General features: G+C 30.4%; 1 protein-coding gene across 17 annotated transcripts in view; it reads left to right on the forward strand.

Annotated features, from left to right (window-relative positions):
• LOC130893243 (CUGBP Elav-like family member 2) overlaps nt 1-19189 on the forward strand; it is a 208061-nt gene that overhangs the window by 150840 nt on the left and 38032 nt on the right. Inside the window, exon 1 of one of the 17 annotated variants that reach the window (XM_057799179.1) lies at nt 10435-10847. The exons of 14 other annotated variants lie outside the window; for them this stretch is intronic. In XM_057799179.1, coding sequence (XP_057655162.1) covers nt 10736-10847 — 112 coding nt within the window. In that variant the 5' untranslated portion in view covers nt 10435-10735. Of the gene's footprint in view, nt 1-10434; nt 10848-19189 lie in introns of those variants that run through there. 2 more of the 17 variants (XR_009059177.1, XR_009059178.1) reach the window with 2 other exon arrangements.

Consider the following 19189-nt stretch of genomic DNA (forward strand, 5'->3'; position numbering starts at 1 on the left):
ATTCATTCGAAAGGGGAAATCCGTAGCTATTACGTCATACCGATTATTTTTTCGAAAAATTTGTTTTTTATACTGAAAATCCTGCTCAAACTTGTCTTTCATAGATTTTTTCCCGATTATTATCCAATTAAATCATGTTTTTGTTAATAATAGTTATTCAGTTGAATCTTTTTGAATTCTGAGGCATTCATTCGAAAGGGGAAATCCGTAGCTATTACGTCATACCGATTATTTTTTCGAAAAATTTGTTTTTTATACTGAAAATCCTGCTCAAACTTGTCTTTCATAGATTTTTTCCCGATTATTATCCAATTAAATCATGTTTTTGTTAATAATAGTTATTCAATTGAATCTTTTTGGATTCTGGGGCATTCATTCGAAAGGGGAAATCCGTAGCTATTACGTCATACCGATTATTTTTTCGAAAAATTTGTTTTTTATACTGAAAATCCTGCTCAAACTTGTCTTTCATAGATTTTTTCCCGATTATTATCCAATAAAATCATGTTTTTGTTAATAATAGTTATTCAATTGAGTCTTTTTGGATTCTGGGGCATTCATTCGAAAGGGGAAATCCGTAGCTATTACGTCATACCGATTATTTTTTCGAAAAATTTGTTTTTTATACTGAAAATCCTGCTCAAACTTCTCTTTCATCGATTTTTTCCCGATTATTATCCAATTAAATCATGATTTTGTTAATAATAGTTATTCAGTTGAATCTTTTTGGATTCTGGGGCATTCATTCGAAAGGGGAAATCCGTAGCTATTACGTCATACCGATTATTTTTTCGAAAAATTTGTTTTTTATACTGAAAATCCTGCTCAAACTTGTCTTTCATCGATATTTTTCGATTATTATCCAATTAAATCATATTTTTCTTGATAATAGTTATTCAGTTGAATCTTTTTGGATTTTGGGGCATTCATTCGAAAGGGGAAATCCATAGCTATTACGTCATACCGATTATTTTTTCGAAAAATTTGTTTTTTATACTGAAAATCCTGCTCAAACTTCTCTTTCATCGATTTTTTCCCGATTATTATCCAATTAAATCATGTTTTTGTTAATAATAGTTATTCAGTTGAATCTTTTTGGATTCTGGGGCATTCATTCGAAAGGGGAAATCCGTAGCTATTACGTCATACCGATTATTTTTTCGAAAAATTTGTTTTTTATACTGAAAATCCTGCTCAAACTTCTCTTTCATCGATTTTTTCCCGATTATTATCCAATTAAATCATGATTTTGTTAATAATAGTTATTCAATTGAATCTTTTTGGATTCTGGGGCATTCATTCGAAAGGGGAAATCCGTAGCTATTACGTCATACCGATTATTTTTTCGAAAAATTTGTTTTTTATACTGAAAATCCTGCTCAAACTTGTCTTTCATAGATTTTTTCCCGATTATTATCCAATAAAATCATGTTTTTGTTAATAATAGTTATTCAATTGAATCTTTTTGGATTTTGGGGCATTCATTCGAAAGGGGAAATCCATAGCTATTACGTCATACCGATTATTTTTTCGAAAAATTTGTTTTTTATACTGAAAATCCTGCTCAAACTTCTCTTTCATCGATTTTTTCCCGATTATTATCCAATTAAATCATGTTTTTGTTAATAATAGTTATTCAGTTGAATCTTTTTGGATTCTGGGGCATTCATTCGAAAGGGGAAATCCGTAGCTATTACGTCATACCGATTATTTTTTCGAAAAATTTGTTTTTTATACTGAAAATCCTGCTCAAACTTGTCTTTCATAGATTTTTTCCCGATTATTATCCAATTAAATCATGTTTTTGTTAATAATAGTTATTCAATTGAATCTTTTTGGATTCTGGGGCATTCATTCGAAAGGGGAAATCCGTAGCTATTACGTCATACCGATTATTTTTTCGAAAAATTTGTTTTTTATACTGAAAATCCTGCTCAAACTTGTCTTTCATAGATTTTTTCCCGATTATTATCCAATTAAATCATGTTTTTGTTAATAATAGTTATTCAATTGAATCTTTTTGGATTCTGGGGCATTCATTCGAAAGGGGAAATCCGTAGCTATTACGTCATACCGATTATTTTTTCGAAAAATTTGTTTTTTATACTGAAAATCCTGCTCAAACTTGTCTTTCATAGATTTTTTCCCGATTATTATCCAATTAAATCATGTTTTTGTTAATAATAGTTATTCAGTTGAATCTTTTTGAATTCTGAGGCATTCATTCGAAAGGGGAAATCCGTAGCTATTACGTCATACCGATTATTTTTTCGAAAAATTTGTTTTTTATACTGAAAATCCTGCTCAAACTTGTCTTTCATAGATTTTTTCCCGATTATTATCCAATTAAATCATGTTTTTGTTAATAATAGTTATTCAATTGAATCTTTTTGGATTCTGGGGCATTCATTCGAAAGGGGAAATCCGTAGCTATTACGTCATACCGATTATTTTTTCGAAAAATTTGTTTTTTATACTGAAAATCCTGCTCAAACTTGTCTTTCATCGATTTTTTCCCGATTATTATCCAATTAAATCATGATTTTGTTAATAATAGTTATTCAGTTGAATCTTTTTGAATTCTGGGGCATTCATTCGAAAGGGGAAATCCGTAGCTATTACGTCATACCGATTATTTTTTCGAAAAATTTGTTTTTTATACTGAAAATCCTGCTCAAACTTGTCTTTCCTCGATTTTTTCCCGATTATTATCCAATTAAATCATGATTTTGTTAATAATAGTTATTCAGTTGAATCTTTTTGAATTCTGGGGCATTCATTCGAAAGGGGAAATCCGTAGCTATTACGTCATACCGATTATTTTTTCGAAAAATTTGTTTTTTATACTGAAAATCCTGCTCAAACTTGTCTTTCATCGATTTTTTCCCGATTATTATCCAATTAAATCATGTTTTTGTTAATAATAGTTATTCAGTTGAATCTTTTTGGATTCTGGGGCATTCATTCGAAAGGGGAAATCCGTAGCTATTACGTCATACCGATTATTTTTTCGAAAAATTTGTTTTTTATACTGAAAATCCTGCTCAAACTTGTCTTTCATAGATTTTTTCCCGATTATTATCCAATTAAATCATGATTTTGTTAATAATAGTTATTCAGTTGAATCTTTTTGGATTCTGGGGCATTCATTCGAAAGGGGAAATCCGTAGCTATTACGTCATACCGATTATTTTTTCGAAAAATTTGTTTTTTATACTGAAAATCCTGCTCAAACTTGTCTTTCATAGATTTTTTCCCGATTATTATCCAATTAAATCATGTTTTTGTTAATAATAGTTATTCAGTTGAATCTTTTTGGATTCTGGGGCATTCATTCGAAAGGGGAAATCCGTAGCTATTACGTCATACCGATTATTTTTTCGAAAAATTTGTTTTTTATACTGAAAATCCTGCTCAAACTTGTCTTTCCTCGATTTTTTCCCGATTATTATCCAATTAAATCATGATTTTGTTAATAATAGTTATTCAGTTGAATCTTTTTGAATTCTGGGGCATTCATTCGAAAGGGGAAATCCGTAGCTATTACGTCATACCGATTATTTTTTCGAAAAATTTGTTTTTTATACTGAAAATCCTGCTCAAACTTGTCTTTCATCGATTTTTTCCCGATTATTATCCAATTAAATCATGTTTTTGTTAATAATAGTTATTCAGTTGAATCTTTTTGGATTCTGGGGCATTCATTCGAAAGGGGAAATCCGTAGCTATTACGTCATACCGATTATTTTTTCGAAAAATTTGTTTTTTATACTGAAAATCCTGCTCAAACTTGTCTTTCATAGATTTTTTCCCGATTATTATCCAATTAAATCATGTTTTTGTTAATAATAGTTATTCAGTTGAATCTTTTTGAATTCTGAGGCATTCATTCGAAAGGGGAAATCCGTAGCTATTACGTCATACCGATTATTTTTTCGAAAAATTTGTTTTTTATACTGAAAATCCTGCTCAAACTTGTCTTTCATAGATTTTTTCCCGATTATTATCCAATTAAATCATGATTTTGTTAATAATAGTTATTCAGTTGAATCTTTTTGAATTCTGGGGCATTCATTCGAAAGGGGAAATCCGTAGCTATTACGTCATACCGATTATTTTTTCGAAAAATTTGTTTTTTATACTGAAAATCCTGCTCAAACTTGTCTTTCATCGATTTTTTCCCGATTATTATCCAATTAAATCATGTTTTTGTTAATAATAGTTATTCAGTTGAATCTTTTTGGATTCTGGGGCATTCATTCGAAAGGGGAAATCCGTAGCTATTACGTCATACCGATTATTTTTTCGAAAAATTTGTTTTTTATACTGAAAATCCTGCTCAAACTTGTCTTTCATAGATTTTTTCCCGATTATTATCCAATTAAATCATGTTTTTGTTAATAATAGTTATTCAGTTGAATCTTTTTGAATTCTGAGGCATTCATTCGAAAGGGGAAATCCGTAGCTATTACGTCATACCGATTATTTTTTCGAAAAATTTGTTTTTTATACTGAAAATCCTGCTCAAACTTGTCTTTCATAGATTTTTTCCCGATTATTATCCAATAAAATCATGTTTTTGTTAATAATAGTTATTCAATTGAATCTTTTTTGATTCTGGGGCATTCATTCGAAAGGGGAAATCCGTAGCTATTACGTCATACCGATTATTTTTTCGAAAAATTTGTTTTTTATACTGAAAATCCTGCTCAAACTTCTCTTTCATCGATTTTTTCCCGATTATTATCCAATTAAATCATGTTTTTGTTAATAATAGTTATTCACTTGAATCTTTTTTGATTCTGGGGCATTCATTCGAAAGGGGAAATCCGTAGCTATTACGTCATACCGATTATTTTTTCGAAAAATTTGTTTTTTATACTGAAAATCCTGCTCAAACTTGTCTTTCCTCGATTTTTTCCCGATTATTATCCAATTAAATCATGTTTTTGTTAATAATAGTTATTCACTTGAATCTTTTTTGATTCTGGGGCATTCATTCGAAAGGGGAAATCCGTAGGTATTACGTCATACCGATTATTTTTTCGAAAAATTTGTTTTTTATACTGAAAATCCTGCTCAAACTTCTCTTTCATCGATTTTTTCCCGATTATTATCCAATTAAATCATGTTTTTGTTAATAATAGTTATTCAGTTGAATCTTTTTGGATTCTGGGGCATTCATTCGAAAGGGGAAATCCGTAGCTATTACGTCATACCGATTATTTTTTCGAAAAATTTGTTTTTTATACTGAAAATCCTGCTCAAACTTGTCTTTCCTCGATTTTTTCCCGATTATTATCCAATTAAATCATGATTTTGTTAATAATAGTTATTCAGTTGAATCTTTTTGAATTCTGGGGCATTCATTCGAAAGGGGAAATCCGTAGCTATTACGTCATACCGATTATTTTTTCGAAAAATTTGTTTTTTATACTGAAAATCCTGCTCAAAGTTCTCTTTCCTCGATTTTTTCCCGATTATTATCCAATTAAATCATGATTTTGTTAATAATAGTTATTCAGTTGAATCTTTTTGAATTCTGGGGCATTCATTCGAAAGGGGAAATCCGTAGCTATTACGTCATACCGATTATTTTTTCGAAAAATTTGTTTTTTATACTGAAAATCCTGCTCAAACTTGTCTTTCATCGATTTTTTCCCGATTATTATCCAATTAAATCATGTTTTTGTTAATAATAGTTATTCAGTTGAATCTTTTTGGATTCTGGGGCATTCATTCGAAAGGGGAAATCCGTAGCTATTACGTCATACCGATTATTTTTTCGAAAAATTTGTTTTTAATACTGAAAATCCTGCTCAAACTTGTCTTTCCTCGATTTTTTCCCGATTATTATCCAATTAAATCATGTTTTTGTTAATAATAGTTATTCACTTGAATCTTTTTTGATTCTGGGGCATTCATTCGAAAGGGGAAATCCGTAGCTATTACGTCATACCGATTATTTTTTCGAAAAATTTGTTTTTTATACTGAAAATCCTGCTCAAAGTTCTGGGGCCTTGAAAAGTGTTAAACATATTCATGAAAATTAATTTCATAACATCCGGGTATATTAACAAAAAACGTATTTTTTAAGATCGTTTTTTTTTTGGATTTTTTAGAGTTTTTAAAAAACTTGAAAATGTCTCCTTTTTAGTTTAGTACCTCTTTCCATTTTTTCCTCAAATTCCGTAGTTTTATTTTGTCTTCACCCTCGATTTTTTTCATTTCAAGAATAGTTTTCAAAAAACCAAAAATTCTGATCTTTTCACTGATATACATTTCAAGTTTATTATTTACGAAATACGGAAAAAATCCACGCCTCCAAATAGATGGAAATTTTTAAACTCCTCGGCCTTAAATTCGAACAGAAACTGCACTATTTTCAGAGTGTCAGAATTTTTTCGAAAGCCCGTTTTCGCGAAAAATATTGATGTTGCTAAAAAAATCATTAGAACCATTTTTATAGACAACGAATTAATCTTCATTTTAAGCCCAAATAGAACCCCCCAAGTGCCATATTTCGCCAGTTATTGGAGAAAAACGCAAACTTTGAGCCATTCTCCCGGTACCTTCCACGTGTTTTTTTCCGATAAGTAATTTGAGGACTGTAATACCTGCCAATAAAAAAAAAATCAATCCCTCGAACAATCTTTTCAGGATCGGTATATTTTCGACCTTTATTTACCGTACTATACCGATTTGTAAAAATGGTATCATCCACTATACAAATACCATACGAAACTGCAGTAAATTTCGACAAAATTTGTCACGTACACACTTAAATAACACACATACTCGAACAAGAGACGTTGCAGACAAAACTTTGAAATTGGTTTATGCAAATCGTCGGTCATTATCGAAAATGGTCGTTTAGATATATCATTCGAAAACATACGCGGAATATTATGAATGTTTAGCTTTAACCGAAAGCAATTATTAATAAAAAGTTATTACAACACCTAAATATTTGTCTCCCCTTCGAAACTTTCTATTTGTACGCCTCGTTCGCGCATGCTCCTCGCGCAATTGTCGTCGTTCAAACTTACCGAACTTTAAGTCAAAAAAACACCGCTAATTATAATTTTTTTTCTACGAAAATACTTCAGCCAATAATTGGAATAGTGGTAAACGATTAAAACCGATTATTATTATACGAGGGTAATTCTATAAGTACCTTTCGAAAGCAATGAAAATGTTTGCCACCGTATTCTCTAGATTTGAATCCAGGCGATTTTTTTTCTCCAAATATTTCGCTCCGTTATGGTGAAAATAACGATTCCCCGTTTTTGTTTTAATGCTGATTCGATTCTAATAAGTAGGATGGAGTTTTAGGCGTTAGTTTTCGAAAAATATCTTTTCTCTAATAATTCCTACGTCGAATATATTCTTAAGGAGACATCCATTATCTCTAATTACCATTTCTTGTTTTAATATACCAATTATAAGGAGTAATATTATGTAACTCCGAGCAAATTCATCATAAATTTATGCCTTACTACGCTAAATTTTCCATTTAATTGTAGTAAAATTAATGATAGTTTCCAACTGTTTCGAAGGCCGACATTTCTGATAAAATATTACAGTAACAATACGAAATAATTTGATTACAACATTAAATGATTTATTCCGTTACATCTCGATATATCTAATAAATAAATTTGAGTGATTTTCATTACAATTTCAACTGTACGTTTCAGTCGGCTATAAAACAAGATTCATTTGTAAGTTATATCCTTTCAAAACATCCCTACTAGTCAAAAATAAACCCTCACGCTTCGTCAACTTCACTTTAATCAAAGAATCGACCAAAAAAAATCACGTTATGTACGATAGTAAAAAAAACTGATCCTCCGTTCTTCTATGTGCCTCGTATATGTAATTTAACGGCACGATTATACATCCAGAAGGTTCTATAACAAGTAGTTCTCTCTAATGCACGACAACTTCGAGTTGCGTCACGATTACTGTTATATATTGGCCACCGAAGAGTTAAAACCAAAAGTTAACCTCTAAAAACCCTTGAGAAACTTGAAATAGCATTACAAGTTTTATTTTATGGGAAATTTCCTATCTGTCCTTTGTAGATTACGTTCAATATTCATATATACAACATTTCTCTATACAATATGTACCGAAAAAATTCGTATTCTCTTTTTATCCCGTTCCTATTAAAAATAAAAATAAAAAAAAACAAAAAACAACGTTCACTACTCTTTACTGCGAAATATAAAAAACTCCATAAAATCCCGGCAACTTCCGCCTCCCGTTCACAACACATAAAGCACACGAACACAACTTCGAGTAGTTATTTTTTGTTTCGCTCGAATTTTTTACCGTGAAAGTGATTCAATTCTGCATGTCACAATAAAAGTACATAATTAGCCGGTTTTGAATTTGTTTAACATAATAACCAACGAAATCTTATTGATATTATGAATATAATCAATTTAAGGCCCTCTGGTGGATAACACGTCAATAATTACCGTTCAAACTACGCAGTCTTCTATTTAATTTAAATATCAATATTTTAAACATTTCCGACTCACCTTGTAGAAACTATTTATCTATCTAATTATATTTTAACGCCCTCTACGAATACGACGTCAACTATTACAATCAAACTACGCGTAATTCGAACATCAAAAACGACCAATTGTAACTTCGTTACGTCATCACGTGGATAAGTCATAAAATTTGACATTTAATTTAGTTTCAAACTAAAGTATATATTCGACTAAATTTATTTACATATATACGTTATTTGGAAATAAAATTATATTTAAAACTGTTTTTTTTTTAAGTAAAAGTTGACGTTGACATCTTTATGAACGGTGCTATTGAAGCCGGTTGAGATAGCTACTGATGAAGAGATAAGCGATTACAAAATTTATCATAATGCACAACCGCAACCGTTTCGATCTTTCATCTACATTTTATGCTGCCAAGTCTCGGTAACGGCACGATGCGACGATATACCACGTTAGTGGGTTAATAGAAAGATGCTGTAAGGTGCAGTTGATTGCGATGTTGCCAAAATTATATCGCGGAAATAAATCTTTGGACTTTGTCGCAATTAAAAGTATAGGTCAATTCGGGTGACGTCACAACTAGCCGCCATATTGTCTTATATTGCGTTATTTATATTAAAATTATTATTATTAGTAATGTTTTATTTTCATTTTTTTTTTTGACTAAAGACATTCATTTCAATCAAAAACTCGCTCTAAATAATCAATTCTATATACACATAAATTAAATGAAATCTGTCCACCACGATAATATGGCCGAAGTTTCAAGTCACGTTCCTCGAAATAAACTATAGGGAAATCTATATGGATAATTAAAAAAACAATTAACAATGAAGATTTCGTATTATACAATTAATTATTCATATTTTTGTACATAAAAAACTCCGTTCAAGGTTTTTTTTTTTATTTAAACATCTTTTTATCAATATTTGGCAACGCGTTGAGTAATTTCGTATATACAGGGCGACCTCTTTGCATCCAAGGTTGAAATATCGTTATTTGCTAACGCATTAAAGAAATTGGTACTACGAAACGGTAATAAAAAAAACGTTAACCGAGACATAGTTGTACTGAGTAATCGGAAATGCGCAGTTCGACTACCATCTTTTACAGTCGGTATAACAGATACCTGTATAATTTTAATCGTCGATGATACTTACTGGTGCCGTACTGAATCGAGTACGACGACGCGACAACTCGTTATCGTACCGTAATTGCACTCGAATGTCGAATTTATAATCTGTTTATATTTTAGTACGGGTGATTGGAATGAATAAAAATTATCATTGTTTATAAGTTTCAAAATTAACGTTGTTAACCTATAGAATTTTTTTACACGTGGAATTTATTGAAAAAAATTTGAACAAAATACAAGTTTTAATAATGTTTTAATTCGATTTTGACTTCATAGTCGTACAAGGAAAAAAAATAAAAATAAAATCATTTCGAAAAGAAAAAACTTTTGATTTTGTTTCGGAATATAATATCGTCGTTAAGGAAGAACAATAAAGAACAAAATTTTGCTGAATCCATATACCATATCCCAAATATATACCAGTTACATCCGAAATTACACGAAAAAAACTGGATAAACCTGATTTGAATGTATAAATTCAGTAGAGTAGCTTCCAAAAGTCTTTTTTTTTTTTTCAACGAACAATATTTAAAGAAATACTTGGTTAAAATTTTCTACAACTGCAAATAGTTTTGTTTTTCATTCAACTGTAAAATTATAATATGTATAATCAATTATTTCGGTGTGATCGCCCGTACTAACAGGTAAAAGAACGCGCCCGTTGCTGAACGTCGCCGTGACAAATGACGTTCGACGGGCGGCATCACGCCGACCTCTATTCTCTACTTATTTTTCCCACTTTTACCGCAAATCCAAACAACCCATGCCCATCCCGCACACCCAATTCATAATACATAAGTTAGCCATGACTGCCGGCTATACTAGGCCTACTTGACTCAGACGAATTGCGGCGCGTTGAGCGATAGGACGACGGCGGACGACGACACAGTTTTGTTTTTCAAACGCGACTCATTTGTATCCTGCGCGTTGAGTAAATAGGTGTGCATCGATGTTTGATTGACTGATTGCAATTTGGAAAAAATATATATATAATTATCGTGTAAATATTTTTATGAAAATTTTTCTGGTGTTTGTTTCATGTTGTGATGTTATTAGTGATATTTGTTAGATGACTTGTGTCATGAAGAGTCGAATGAAAAACGGCGTTATGGCTCCTTATCCTGCTATTAGTTCTTCTTATTGGCAGCCCGCTCCTACGCCTGCACCTTATGCTATGCCAGGTTAGTCGAAAGTACAATATTTTTATATGGAAAACGATTTTTTCTAGTTGAAAATTCTAAAACTTTTAAATGATCGATTTCTTTTTATTCTTCTTCTACGGATTGTATACGAAATGATTCAAAATGGCTGTTTATTAGAGGTTATGTTACGTTTTAAGCGCCTAAAAACGGCCGAGTTATTAAAATAAATAATTACGTTATTTCAAATGTTATTAACAATTAGTTACTTATGGATTAATAAAAAGCGAAATGTGCCGATTTGAAAAATACAACTCGTCTACGAATAAATAGATAAAAATAACATTTTCTTTTGTTTTTAAAACAATGAATAATTAATAACGTTTACGAAGTCACAATTGAATAATTTTTTTTAATAATATTATGTACATATGATTCATCACGTGATACTGTAATTCCAAGGAAACTCGAATGATTTTATATTTATTTGAATCAAGACACGAGTTTTTTTCTTATTTTTATATATATATATATATATATATATACATAAGTGATTATAATTTTACTTTTATTAGATGTTGAATTTAGACAATACAATAAAATTGCTTCTGTTTAATATAATAAATACAAGAAAAATGTATTACATATAATGAATTTTATCATTGAAACACAAGTCATTATGACTACTATAATTAACTTGTTTGAAATGGTCATTAACTAGCAATTACTTGTTGATAAAATACTTCTTAATATTTAAAAGTGAGTAACTACTTAGGATGTCGCGATATAAATAAATAAGTCATTAAAATAATGTTAATACAATGCCTAAAACGCAAATTAAATATTATTTTTCGTGAAAAAAAAAGGATCGATGTTTGCCTATTTGAAAATTCGCTCGGAGCCACTCGAATTTATGTAATTTCTTCGTTTCGGGTCGTGATAATGATGACTAAGGACTACCAGAAACAAAAACGTGATTTTATATTGATTCGAAATAATCAGAAAAACCGAATAAAGGGTAATGCTGATTAGAGGGTATTTTTCGCGTGTCATCACATTTACGATCGCAGACCAAAAAGCGAAGTAATCAAAAAAAATTTTATACTCTGCATACACCTTTATATCATCTTAATAACCGAAGAGTTAATTCTACCTTATACAGGGTGATTCAACGATAATATTCTGTCTCTATGTGTGATTTTATTATGGAAATTGATTCTGTTTTAACTGCAGTCTCTGTTAGACGGTGTAGTGTTGGTGTAAACAGTGTATTCAAATACAGAACTATTTCTACCAACCATTGAAAAATGAAATAACTAGGAGTTGATTTCGTTTAATTTTTAATATTCAAGATATAGTTAAAATTAGTATGGACGATAAAAGAAATGTAAATAATCGAAAGTTCGTCGTCCATTTTTCAGTAGACATTCGACGTTCTTTTGTTTGAGAATTATATAAATAAATAAAGTCCATTACAATCAACGCGACAATGACAATATAAAGCATTTATCATTGAAACATTTTACGTGTTTTCGTTCTTGGAAATTTTGTTTACCGTTGGGACAGATACACACTTTTATTTCTCGTTCAGTTTTTACTTTTACGTTTTTATAAAATTTTATCAACGCCCCGATAGCGAAGTAAAGTCTACAAAAATGTGTTTAGTTATCTTTATGTATTTTAGAATGTCCGTTAGACATTTGTATTTACCTTAGATTGTACGTAGTCGTTGAATTACGAAAACTGAAAAGGTACTCATTCATTTTTTGTACAAACAAAATTTGATCATTTACAAATATATCCAAGTTGATTTATCGAATCGTTTCCATGTGAAAATGAACGATTTTATTCGATTCTCCAATAGTTGAAAGGTTGACTTGTAATTAAATAAAGTTTCTCGTAGATTCTGTTGAATAGAAAAAAATTCAGAAAGAAACAATATATATAATATCTACTAGTCGAGATCGGAGTAACAGTAGATGAAAAAGAAACAGCTTTATGAAAAAAAACTCGCCTCAAATCCAGTAGACAAACACATAAAAACGTTTTCCGTATAATTTGTATTCAAAACCAGCGGCTCTCAATAATTTCTGAAATAATGGAATCAATAGCTCATTGGTTCTTCACCAGAATCATCTTTGTATATCTATTAATCGAAAAAATTAGATTTTATAGTATCAAAATGTACGGGGGTTGTATCAAAATAATTATTATCAGTTTATGACATTCAGGATCACTTTGTTGCCAAAAAAGAAATGTAAATCGTGTCCTAAAATTATTCATTCTTCACCAGAATCATCCTTGGACATTTATTTATTGAAAAAATTAGATTTTATAGTAACAAAATGTACGGGGGTTGTATCAAAATAATTATTACCAGCTTATGACTTTCAGGACCACTTTGTTACGAAAATAAAAATAGAAATCGTGACCTAAGATCATTGGTTCTTCACATGAATCATCTTTGTATATTTATTAATCGAAAAAATTAGATTTCTTTGAATCAATATGTACAGGGGTTGTATCAAAATAATTATTATCAGCTTATGACATTCAGGATCACTTTGTGGCGAAAAAAAAAATGTAAATCGTGTCCAAAAATCATTCATTCTTCACCAGAATCATCCTTGGACATTTATTTATTGAAAAAATTAGATTTTATAGTATCAAAATGTACGGGGGTTGTATCAAAATAATTATTATCAGTTTATGACATTCAGGATCACTTTGTTGCCAAAAAAGAAATGTAAATCGTGTCCTAAAATTATTCATTCTTCACCAGAATCATCCTTGGACATTTATTTATTGAAAAAATTAGATTTTATAGTATCAAAATGTACGGGGGTTGTATCAAAATAATTATTACCAGCTTATGACTTTCAGGACCACTTTGTTACGAAAATAAAAATAGAAATCGTGACCTAAGATCATTGGTTCTTCACATGAATCATCTTTGTATATTTATTAATCGAAAAAATTAGATTTCTTTGAATCAATATGTACAGGGGTTGTATCAAAATAATTATTATCAGCTTATGACATTCAGGATCACTTTGTGGCGAAAAAAAAAATGTAAATCGTGTCCAAAAATCATTCATTCTTCACCAGAATCATCCTTGGACATTTATTTATTGAAAAAATTAGATTTCTCTGAATCAATATGTACGGGGGTTGTATCAAAATAATTATTATCAGTTTATGACATTCAGGATCACTTTGTTGCCAAAAAAGAAATGTAAATCGTGTCCTAAAATTATTCATTCTTCACCAGAATCATCCTTGGACATTTATTTATTGAAAAAATTAGATTTTATAGTAACAAAATGTACGGGGGTTGTATCAAAATAATTATTACCAGCTTATGACTTTCAGGACCACTTTGTTACGAAAATAAAAATAGAAATCGTGACCTAAGATCATTGGTTCTTCACATGAATCATCTTTGTATATTTATTAATCGAAAAAATTAGATTTCTTTGAATCAATATGTACAGGGGTTGTATCAAAATAATTATTATCAGCTTATGACATTCAGGATCACTTTGTGGCGAAAAAAAAAATGTAAATCGTGTCCAAAAATCATTCATTCTTCACCAGAATCATCCTTGGACATTTATTTATTGAAAAAATTAGATTTTATAGTATCAAAATGTACGGGGGTTGTATCAAAATAATTATTATCAGTTTATGACATTCAGGATCACTTTGTTGCCAAAAAAGAAATGTAAATCGTGTCCTAAAATTATTCATTCTTCACCAGAATCATCCTTGGACATTTATTTATTGAAAAAATTAGATTTTATAGTATCAAAATGTACGGGGGTTGTATCAAAATAATTATTACCAGCTTATGACTTTCAGGACCACTTTGTTACGAAAATAAAAATAGAAATCGTGACCTAAGATCATTGGTTCTTCACATGAATCATCTTTGTATATTTATTAATCGAAAAAATTAGATTTCTTTGAATCAATATGTACAGGGGTTGTATCAAAATAATTATTATCAGCTTATGACATTCAGGATCACTTTGTGGCGAAAAAAAAAATGTAAATCGTGTCCAAAAATCATTCATTCTTCACCAGAATCATCCTTGGACATTTATTTATTGAAAAAATTAGATTTCTCTGAATCAATATGTACGGGGGTTGTATCAAAATAATTATTACCGGCTTATGACTTTCAGGACCACTTTGATAGGAAAAAAAATAGAAATAGTGACCTAAACTTATTTATTATTCACCAGAATCATTTTTGTATATTTATCAAACGAACAAATTAGATTTTTCAGAATCAATATATACAGGGGTTGTTTACAAATAATTATTATCAGCTCATGACATACGGGACAACTTTGATACGAAAAAAAAAATGTAAATCGTGTCCTAAAATCATTCATTCTTCACCAGAATCATCCTTGGACATTTATTTATTGAAAAAATTAGATTTCTCTGAATCAATATGTACGGGGGTTGTATCAAAATAATTATTATCAGCTTATGACATTCAGGATCACTTTGTGGCGAAAAAAAAAATGTAAATCGTGTCCTAAAATCATTCATTCTTCACCAGAATCATCCTTGGACATTTATTTATTGAAAAAATTAGATTTTATAGTATCAAAATGTACGGGGGTTGTATCAAAATAATTATTATCAGTTTATGACATTCAGGATCACTTTGTTGCCAAAAAAGAAATGTAAATCGTGTCCTAAAATTATTCATTCTTCACCAGAATCATCTTTGTATATCTATTAATCGAAAAAATTAGATTTTATAGTATCAAAATGTACGGGGGTTGTATCAAAATAATTATTATCAGCTTATGACATTCAGGATCACTTTGTGGCGAAAAAAAAAATGTAAATCGTGTCCTAAAATCATTCATTCTTCACCAGAATCATCCTTGGACATTTATTTATTGAAAAAATTAGATTTTATAGTATCAAAATGTACGGGGGTTGTATCAAAATAATTATTATCAGTTTATGACATTCAGGATCACTTTGTTGCCAAAAAAGAAATGTAAATCGTGTCCTAAAATTATTCATTCTTCACCAGAATCATCCTTGGATATTTATTTATTAAAAAAATTAGATTTCTATGAATCAATATGTACGGGGGTTGAACCAAAATAATTATTATCAGCTCATGACATTCAGGATCACAATATTCAATAAAAAAAATAGAAATTATGATCTGAGCTTATTAATTTTTCTCCCGAATCTTCTTATTTATATAGATAAAAAAATCTCTATGATCAGGGATACTTTTTAAAACTTCTAAATCATATTGGTCGTTGAAATGAACCTTGAATGTCTCATTTTTTTTAAATAATTGTAACTCTAACATAGGCCATTAAACAGATGGGCGGCTTAGTGTTTTTGGTATTATATTACACATTAAATTAAACTAGAAATTGAAATTTGATATCGCACGTTCTGTATTCTATAATGTCATTCATTTGATATTGATGTGATATTAAAAAAAAATCGTGTCGCGTATGAAGTATATTTTTTATAACAATTGATTTTATTGGAAAAAATTCACACAAAAATCTTCACGTAAACACCAGTACAGATTCTCATTTATTAGAATCGGCATCAATACAAAAACGGAGAAGTTTAAATCGGAAAAACTGAGAATTTTTGTAAATTAATTTTTTATTTGGGTGACTAAAATAATTCATCAATAAATTCCATTAAATCCAAGCACTGAAGACGTCAGAAATGTTCTCGAAACGATGATCTGGTTAAGTTTGTGTCGTGAATCGCTTTTAATTCGTGAGTCAGATTTAGTACCTTGGGACTTTTCGAAAATAGACGTTTGATCGTAAATTATTTCACTTTTAGTGATTTTTTATGTATATATATTTGTAATTACAACTCGATGACATAATACTTTACATTGTTCTCTTGAAAGAATTTCATTTTTACCAATCCCAATAACAACAACGCCTCGTTGTTGAGTTTATTTTTCTAATTATCCACACAACTAGCAGTAAAAATATTCAAAGATGGACGAAACTCAATGTCGGGACAAATATTTTTTTACGCATTTATTTAATACCCATCTATTCCACAGTCGTGTGTAAAATGTCGATTATTTTGGTTTCTTTTTTATAAAATGGTTTATACATCTACTATGTCGCGACTTTCTGAATGTCAGTGGTACTCAAAAGTAAACTTTTTATTTTAATAGTATATTCACCACCATATATATAATAAAAAATGGGGTTAAAGTACATAAAAGACGGTGTTTTTACTAATTAATATTTCATATATATAAATTTTATCGTTTTTATAAGTTTTTATCGTTTTCTCTTTCGTTCGGGGCACTTTATGTATACTGCGCATGCTCGAGAATGCGCGGAACCGATCTGGAACCTCGGAGGATAGAGAAATCGTTATAATTCTGTCTTCCTTAGTCGGAACCGTCCGTAAACTAATATTTTATTAACCCATATTTCAAAATTTGGACGTAATAGAAAAATTTGGTGTCGTTTCTGAAATTTAGACAATCGAATTACTGTTTTTAATGGGTGAATTTTTTTTTTTTTTGCTAAATATCGATTTTATTTATCAATCTAATCTCCTTCAAGAGCAATTCAATCATTTTAAAGCTTCTCTAACTTCTCGATGCCGTGTTTGTAGAAGGATTTGTCTTTTGCATCAAAATTGCTTTTTCATTTGAGTCATTGGAGTCCAGATCTGGATTATACGGTGGACGAGGAAGCAATTCGAAGTGTAATTCGTTAAATTCAATCATAGACGCATTTTCCTAGACATTTGAGGCATTTTTTACATTGTAACGATCCAACAACTCTATGTACTCTCCTTTATTGATTGTCTCTACCTTTTGGAGATAGTCGATAAACGATATTCCAAATTGATGAAGCGATAACCTTCCCAGATGACTGTTATGTCTTTGGACGCGGTTTACCGGCTGTAATCCATTCAGATGATGATCGTTTTGATTCAAAAGTGAAGTGATTGGTTCACATTTTATCTATTGTCACATATCGACGCAAAAAATCTGATTTATTACGTGTAAACACGCCCAAACACTGTTCTGAATCATCGACACGTTGTTGTTTTTGATTAACCGCGGCGCCCATTTTGAAAAAAACTTTCTCGTGGTTATAATTGTAAACACATCGTCTTCCGATATCTCTGTATCACGCAATTGACGTCAGTTACGCGATTTCTTGAGTGGTGTCATAAATTTTAAACATTGAAGTGACTTGGGAAAAGAATCCGACTTAAGTAAAATTAAAATTTTGAATTAATTCATCGTTTCTCTCGATAAAAGTAGTATTGTGAAGACTGGGTTAGAAAAACGACGGATCAGTTACGAATGACGTCACTAAATAGTAAACATTCAACTTGGAGGCACCGCCGTATTGATAATGAGCGTTTTAGCGGGGCGTTTGAACCAAAAATTTGAAAAATCGATTTTTAAATGTGACGATAATTTAAAAATAATTGTAATATATCATTAAAAACGCATTTAGGTATCGTTTTCGATATTTTGTATTGGGGTCATTCCTTCCGTTACAAAATAACGTTTCATTTACTTTCCCATCTTTAACACGAATACACCAGTAAGTAAAAGTGATTGTATACATTTTGTAGTAATAAACATTTCAACTGACTCGAGAATTATGTGTTTACGAAAGAAACGTTGACGTTTTGTATTTGCAAGTTAATCAGAAAGTATATTTCAGTAGGTTGACACTGGAGACTGGAGATTAAACTATAGTTTAAATCAATATTTTCAATACTGTCAGTTGTCACAAATATAACCAAACTTTCGTTCGTAACGATCGTGGTTAACTTCTTGAAGAAATACAAAGGTAGAACTTCAACGAATTTAAAAAACGTCCGTCGATAATGTTCGGGTTCATACAATCTTCGAAAAAGTTTGTTTCGTGTTAAAACGAAATTTAAACTACACCCAAATTGCCGGTAAAACGTTTAAACCGGAAGTTTGTGGTTTGATGTGACGTTTGACGTTGTACAAGTGGGTCTAAATCAGATTGTCCAGTCAAAATGACGTTTTTGAAATTAGAAATTAATTCAAACCGAAAAAAAATTATGAGATTTAAAAAAATGACCCTCGACCCAAGACTTCCAGCGACATCGATGGGTTGTCAGCTAAGTTTCGAGTTTTAATCAACGAAAAGGGGTTATAATTGTTGCCCTGCACAAAGGTGTCGAAAACTTGAAATCCCGAAAGCTCAACAATTTGATTACAACTCGGTTTTTAGTGATTTCGCTAAGGCCTTCGACTATGTTGATCGTGGCATCCGAGATGTTCTCCAACATGGTTCGTATCTCACTTTGAATATAACAGTTGGTGATGGCGTACCTCAGGGATCAGT

This window comes from Diorhabda carinulata, chromosome 4 (assembly GCF_026250575.1).
Source record: "Diorhabda carinulata isolate Delta chromosome 4, icDioCari1.1, whole genome shotgun sequence".
In the NCBI taxonomy this organism is placed as follows: Eukaryota; Metazoa; Arthropoda; class Insecta; order Coleoptera; family Chrysomelidae; genus Diorhabda; species Diorhabda carinulata.